This window comes from Frankliniella occidentalis, unplaced genomic scaffold, assembly GCF_000697945.3.
Source record: "Frankliniella occidentalis isolate FOCC.00 unplaced genomic scaffold, Focc_3.1 Scaffold33, whole genome shotgun sequence".
NCBI classification, from domain to species: Eukaryota; Metazoa; Arthropoda; class Insecta; order Thysanoptera; family Thripidae; genus Frankliniella; species Frankliniella occidentalis.
In genome coordinates this window covers 1,872,364-1,879,373 of record NW_026267163.1, presented here as the reverse complement: position 1 = coordinate 1,879,373, position 7,010 = coordinate 1,872,364, and the positions used below count along the sequence as shown (strand labels likewise).

General features: G+C 56.3%; 2 protein-coding genes across 3 annotated transcripts in view; one reads left to right on the top strand and one right to left on the bottom strand.

Moving 5' to 3' along the window:
- The window catches only part of LOC113212277 (uncharacterized), a 34,852-nt gene that overhangs the window by 6,790 nt on the left and 21,052 nt on the right, over positions 1-7,010 (top strand). The window lies entirely within an intron of this gene.
- On the bottom strand, positions 1,191-6,059 carry LOC113218216 (uncharacterized). Of its 2 annotated transcripts, XM_052265950.1 has the most exons (7): positions 5,822-6,059; positions 3,189-3,338; positions 3,038-3,114; positions 2,642-2,963; positions 2,240-2,270; positions 2,046-2,203; positions 1,191-1,959 (listed from the first exon to the last, which is right to left on the bottom strand). In XM_052265950.1, the coding sequence occupies exons 2-7, from the start codon at positions 3,318-3,320 to the stop codon at positions 1,414-1,416; spliced, it is 1,266 nt and encodes a 421-aa protein (XP_052121910.1). In that variant the 5' UTR covers positions 3,321-3,338; positions 5,822-6,059; the 3' UTR covers positions 1,191-1,413. The 2 variants fall into 2 exon arrangements, with proteins under 2 accessions (XP_052121910.1, XP_026294256.1); XM_026438471.2 differs by having other exon boundaries at positions 2,046-2,270.

Here is a 7,010-nt window from a genome sequence, read left to right as displayed (position 1 = left end):
CCGCGGCCTAGATGAAGGCCGGGCCGGGCACGAAGGCCTGCTTGCCCGCCTCGCCTGAACGCTGCTGCTGCCACCGCCGCTGCCCGCCTGGCTGGCTGCCTCCTCCGCCCCAAACAATCAAATCGTGGAGGAGAGAGGAGGGGGGCGGGGGCGAAAGCGAAATAGGGAAATGGGAAAGTAGGGAGATCGCGGGGAAAAGGTTTTCGTGGTGGGGTGGGGGTGGTGGTGCTGCCGTGCTGCCGTGTGCTGCTGTGCTGCTGCTGCTGCTGCCTTGCTGCTGCTGCTGCTGCCTTGCTGCTGCTGGCTGCAGGGAAAAAAGTATGCACGCAGTGCAACTAGATTGTCCGACCTATTTCTCTCCGACCTGGCGATTTTTTCAAAATCCCAATGTGCTGTTGCTGCAGCCAACGCCAAGGGGCGTACAAAGGAGTTGTTCGCTGTTTCTCGCGGGTAACTCGCGGGTCCGCGGGGGTGACTCGTGGGTCTTCGGGGGTAGCTCGCATCCGCGGATCCTGCCGCGCGGGTAGCTCACGGTCCGCGCCGCGAGTCACCCCGTGGACCCGCGATCTACCCCCGCGGAACCGCGAGTTACCCCCGAGGACTGGCGGGAACCCGCGCGAAATCGCGAACAACCCCTTTGTGACGCCCCTAGGCGTTGGCCCGTCGAGCGCGGGCTAGGCACACCCGCTACACGTCCGAGCGCCACGGGCCTACCTGGCCCTCCTGTGAGAGCTGTGCGCAGAGCTGTCGAGCGGGAGCCAATCAGAGCGGCCGAGAGTTCCCTTGGTGCCGCGAGTCCCGAAATCGCCATGCGCGAGGCTAGCAGCAGCCGAGCAGCCATAACCCCCCACTCTCCACCCCGAGTTTTCAGATATAGATTTCTTTCGCAATTCTCTTCGCACCGCCGCGAGACATGACTTTTTGTAAATGTTAGGCTTGCAGTAGCTCATAAACTATAAAACTCGCCCGCTCTAAGCTAAAATCTGTTGATGACAACGATTACTGTGCGCGAAGTAGGCGCGCAATTTCTCCTAGTCCTAGTCCCGCACAGGTTGTCTCCAGCCCCATGGAACTGAGGGCCACTAGCCTGCCTGGGACGCCCGGGTCGGGCCCGCCTTCTCACCCCCGCCACGGACGTCTAGAGGATTCCTCGGAAATGATTTGTGTGCAGGAAGAAATTATGCTCGAAGTATGATTCAAGAAGGTAATTTTTTATTTAACATATATCTGGACTGGTATAGGTTTGGTTAGGTTTCTTAGTTTGATTAGGTTTCTTTTTGTAACAGTGGCACACATTGTTTCGCTTTGCTCGGCGGGGCCGTCAAGTCGCGCAGTGAGTCCTCCTGGTCCCAAACACGCTCTGGGGCGTCCTCTGCCGCAGGGTGGCAGGGGCGTGCCTGACGTTCGCCGCCCCTAGAAGAGTTCTTTCACCCCAATATCACAGGCGTCGCAGAACACCTCGACCCCGGGCAGCACCCGCCGCCGCACTTCGGCGAGCTGCAGTTTGCAATCGTCTGCCGAGTGGCCGCCATCAATCCTATTATGCACGAGCCTCCGCAGCGCCCGCAGGCCGTTCAACTCCAGCTCCGGTTGCGGGTCGGGCCCCATCCGCGACGTGCCCATCAGCATCTGCAGCGTCTCCAGCGAGTGGGCGTTGTGCCGCAGCATGAACTGCAGCTCGCTTCGGAACATACGGTCAACCCGCAGCCATTGCAGGCCAGCGTGCCCCGGCGGGGGCGCATTGAACACGATAGCCGGAAGGCCCAAGAAACCCTCACATATCACCTCCAGCCTCCTGAGCCGCGGCATGGCACGCACCGCGAGCATGTGGAAGTAGTTGTGCACGCCACTGAGGGGATTTCTCACGCTCAGCTGCTCCACGGAGGGCGCGGCGATCTGCAGCAGCTCGAGGCTCCAGGCGGGGTCCACGTTGCAGTACACGTCCACCAGCCGCGTCACCTGCGGGAGGGAGGACAGAGTCACTCGGGGCGGGGCGGCTGATGACATATGACATGAGGGCCCCCGGCGCCCCGGCGCACACTCACCCCTCGCGCGTCCAGCAGGGCGACGAACTTCTCCTGCTTCATGAAGTCGGGCCGATAGCGGCTGATAATGCTCACATCCATCACCCGCGGGGGCCGCGCCGTGGCAGGTGGTGGCAGGCCAAGGAAAGCTGCAGGTGCCGCCGTAGGTGGTGCTGCAGGTGGTGCTGCAGGTGGTGCTGCAGGTGGTGCTGCAGGTGGTGCTGCACGTAATGGATCCTTCATTACCTGCACAAAAACTGCACCTGTACTTACTTACCCAAATAGTCTGCAATGCTTTCTTTTGATTTGTTAAATCTTAACTTGTTCCAGTTACTTGTTGCCCATGTGTATTAAATATAAAGAGAATCGCTCGACAGCGAAGGTCGAAGTTCATGAAATTTAGTCAGGGCTAATCGGGCTAATTCATCGAAGTATACATCGCGGTTCAGCAAAGTTCTTTCATTAGCGTTCAGAAAAGTCCAATATAGTCATTTAAACCGAACATCAAACCGTCTTTCCTTTTAATATGCCTTCCAAACTCGAAAATACGATCGAATGAGTAGTAAATTTGAATAGTAAAGAGCTGAAAAACACCGAGAACAGCAGATATCGCCTACCTCGGTGAGCGCGGCCCTCGCCGCCAGCAGAAGCCACAGGGCCTTGGTGAGGGGGTCCTCGGTGTTCCGCAGGGTACCCGTCAGCTCGCGGCCCCCGCCCCGCAACGACACGTCCCAGGACTCGCCCGTCAGCAGGGTGAGAGCGGGCAGGGCCTGCTCGTCCCGGCACTGGTCCGGGAGGCCCTGGAGCTGCTCGGCGGCCTGCGGGAGCGAGCCCTGCAGCAGGCGCCTCAGGGCTCGCTTGACGGGCAGGACGTCGTGGTCCTCCCAGCAGCGGGGTGTGGCTGCGGCGCGGCAGTCCGAGCACCAGCCGCGAGGGGTGCTGGGGGGGCACAAGTCAAGACATGAGGCCAACGAACACTCTGCCTCCGCGACGGGCAGCGCGATCGAGCTCACCTGTCCAGTCTGCGTTCTTCAAGCAACGTCAGGGCCAGGAAGTTAGTCGGGAGTTCCTCCGGCGGGCCGTCGATGTTCTGTGGGGAAAACAGATGGGAATTAGTGGAGGGCAGGGAGGCGGGCACAGGGTGATACAACTCTGGACACTCACCCTCCGGCACGTCGGGCACCTGCTGTCCTGCAGCCGCTGCAGGCACTGCAGACAGGCCGTGTGCCCACACGGCAGGACTTTGGGCGCCCGCTCGGCGCCGTCGAAGTGCTCAGTGCAAAGGTCACACGCCATGGCTAGGCTAGTGAAAATCTAAAAAAAGAAAAAAAAAGGAAGGTTGCTGGTTATAGACCCAGAATAGGATATTTCATTGGAGCGCTGCCCGGAACTAAGAAGAACAAAAGTGGATACAGAGAGCGGTGTGGGGGCGGGCGCGCGGAGAAGCGGAGGGCGTATGGTCGTTTGCGGCGGATGCCCATTTGAGCCGGGCCTACCTGCGAGAGTTAGGGGGTCGGTAGTAAATGCCGTCGCATGCTGCCCCACAGAGAGGGGATTAGCCCACTGCGCTGGGCCGCCGGGCCGATCCCCTCTGTGTAAATGGACATTTGAGCCAGTTACTCTTGGTTGCCTACTCGAAATATTGCGAGCAGACATGGGCGTCGGCGCTAGCGAACGAGCCGAGCTCGGCAAAGCCAGCTGACTCTCCTACACGGGCTAAGGCAGTATTCACGTAGTGTTAACATCTTTCCATTTAGTAAGCAAACCTAAACTAACAAACCTAATTTAATACAGCAAATCAGTAAATATACTGTCAATGCAGCGTTCACTCCGCTTTGCTTTTAAATAAAATGAAGCAAACCTAAACTAACAAACCTAAATTAATACAGCAAATCAGTAAAGATACTGTCAATGCAGCGTTGCACTCCGCTATCGCTCCGCGCAACGCTTTGGCATGGGTTCCTAGGCTCTCAGTGAACGACCGATGTCCTTTTAGATGTTTTCATAAGAGACGTATAATACATTTTAGAGGTATCAATAATTAAAACGAAGCAAACCTTAACTAACAAGCCAAATTCAAAGAAGTAAATAAGCAAAGATACTATCAGTAAGCGTTGCACTCCGCTATCGCTCCGTGCAACGCTTTGGCATGGAGTCCTGAACCTTAGGGTTGAGTCGTCCCAGCGCACACGCCGGCGCAAATGACCAGTTTGGTGGGCGGGCAGGGGCGGCCACAGGCCCCTCGAGTGATGCGTGCTTACTGACCGGCCCCGGCTCATATGACCAGATTTTAAAGCCCCGCAGGTAGGCCCGGCTCAAACGGGATGCGGCCTCGTTGGCGGCACTAAGCCCCCAGGTCAGAAGGGTCGAGTGTCGATTGCGGCGGGGCCAAGGCGCGGATTGTCGTTTGCGGCACGCGCGGGGAAAGCCGAGGGAAGAAAGAGACATTTCCCTCCGCAACGAATCGACATAAGTCGGCTAGGTCTCAGACAACTTCAAAACCGAGGACCCATGCCAAAGCGTTGCGCGGAGCGATAGCGGAGTGCATCGCTGCATTAACAGTACCATTAATGATTTTCTGTATTAAATTAGGTTTGTTAGTTTAGGTTTGCTTCCTCTTTTTTAAAAGCAAAGCGGGGTGCAACTCTGTATTGGCAGTATCGTTACTGATTTACTGTACTAAACAATTAGGTATGTTAGTTTAGGTTTGCTTCTCTCGGCCCCAGCCGGTGACGGTTCTGCCGCAAACGACATACAACCATGCGGAGGGCCGGGGGGGGGGGGTTGACTCTAACACATGGTTTCATTTCTATTTCCCCTTATTTCAAGGCACTTTCCCCAAAAATTTCCTTGAGTGTATTAAGAAGTACAGGGGCAAACAAATGTCTCCCGCCCACTCCTCTCAAAACGCTTCCAAAAATGTGCTTTTATTTTGCTATAGATCTTCTATATCGTTTACATGTGCGGGAGCACAGCGGCGGACGAAATTTAAAGCGTAACTATTGAATATAGAAAATAGACGCATGTGAAATAGAGTCGTGGCTACAGAGAGGTAATGAAAAACACCACGACCGATGCGAGCACGACAATTTTTTGGTGATTGAGGGAGGGGATGAGGGAGGGGCCCGGAGGGCGCCCCTTCGGAGTGGGTTTGGCGCCCCTCCGGGGCGGGTTTGGTGCCCCTTGGGCGCGCTCAGGGGCGGGGCACTCCCCCCCGTTCGTACGGCCCTGCGGGCAGCGCTCCATTGAAATACCATATCCAGTTGCTCTAGCGGCACGGACTTTTCCTTTCCTAACCGGTACCCCCGTTCAATAAAGGTCGGTTTGGATTTGTGATAAAACTTCCAAGCATTCTCTTGACATGAAGACCCACCGCACGGCCCCGCCGTCCGCAACTGATGTACCCAAGGAAAACGTTTTTCTCACGAATACCTCATTGTGACCTCTTTATGACTTGCGAGGTAACAATGAGGTCTTTGTGAGAACCACGTTTTTCTTGGGTAGCGTACACTGGCACACTCGCGGCAAAAGACATTAGGGTACTCCAGGGCTCGGCTAGGTACTGCCCCCACCCTGCCCCGCTCCTCCCCGCGCCCGACGATTTTTGTTCTTCTCCTTCCGGTCTAGCCAAGCCCCGGAGTACTCTATGTCGGTGGTGCGTTTGTCGGCGACCTGCGGCGTTTTGTAATATTGAGGTTTGAGGCAGATATTTTGGGGCAAAGTCTTGCAAATACAATCCAAACGTTATCACGCCACTGTCTACAAGTATCAGCAAAGCCGAAGGGTTCTTTACTCACTCGTTCGTCTGGCGAGGTCTGGCGAGGTCTGGCGAGGTCTGGCGAGGTCTGGCGAGGGCAGGGCGTCCTATAACCTCTCTGTACTCGTGTGGCTCGCTCAGCTCCGCTAGCTCCGAAACACAACGAGGTCGAGTTTAGAGGAGATCACCTACGGCAGCGGTGCTTGGCGTTCACTCGGCGGGGCACTCGGGTTGAACTGAGACTGGGCGCTGCTTCTGACTATGCTGAACCGAACCAGCTTCAGAGCAGTACTGCTCTGAAGGAACCAGTTTGCGCAGCGTGCAGCGTGTTGTTGCTGGTGTCTGCTCGGACTGACCGACTGACTCCGCTGACGCGGGCGGGCAGCGGCAGCGGGGCGTGGTAGCGCCCCCTGGCGGCAGCTGAAGCGGACCAACAGACTGCCATCCTGAATGTTGCGGAATTCCCTCGGAGACACAGCTAGAACTTGTTTTCTGAACAGGTTTCAGATGTCTGAAGTGAACATCGTCACCGACACCATTGTTGCTGCCTCATCTAAGGTATTATACTGCCTCACGCCTTTTAGAGTTTTTGTTATTATACCGTTTTAAAACACCCGACTCGGTTCATTCCACAGTGAGGGCAGGGAGGGTCCGGTGACAGCGGGGGGTGGGGGGTCCTCGCGGGGACGCCCGGCACGGCGCCTCACAAAGTACAAAATATAACTATCTGTATTTTGTGCGGCGCCTGCCTGACACGGCGTAGGAGATTGACAGGCATTCATCAACAAAAACACACACTCTCACACCCGGCCCCGACAAGGGGGATGATTGCAAAAGGAACGGCAAGAGGAGTTCACAAAATAAGCTGCATCTCGTACAGACGAGGCAATTCCAAAGGAATTGGAGCTCGCCCTCTGGAGCGCGCCGCAGTTTAAATATCCCGCCCCGGCCGGCTCGGCGCCCCTGGATCGGGGGGTAGGCAGTCCCGCGACACGCCCGAGCGCCATGGGCTGCCTGCGCCACCCAGGCCGGGTCTCCGTCCTTCGAACCTTGACTTGACTTGACGAACCACGAGGCCATTATTGGCCCAAAGTTTTAGATCCGACCGGAGTCGTTCTATTTCTAGTTGAACCTCACTGTTAGAAATTTCCACGGAATTTTTAACGGAATTGTCAAGAAATTTTTTTCACGGAATTTACCGTAATTTTTCCGTATTTTCTACGGAAACC

Excerpts from the sequence above, each read along its gene's own strand:
- LOC113218216 (XM_026438471.2), bottom strand. The coding sequence starts at position 3,320 with ATGGCGTGTGACCTTTGCACTGAGCACTTCGACGGCGCCGAGCGGGCG. Across the intron at positions 3,115-3,188 it reads GGTGCCCGACGTGCCGGAGG|AACATCGACGGCCCGCCGGA; the intron begins GTGAGTGTCCAG and ends TTTTCCCCACAG. Across the intron at positions 2,964-3,037 it reads GAAGAACGCAGACTGGACAG|CACCCCTCGCGGCTGGTGCT; the intron begins GTGAGCTCGATC and ends GTGCCCCCCCAG.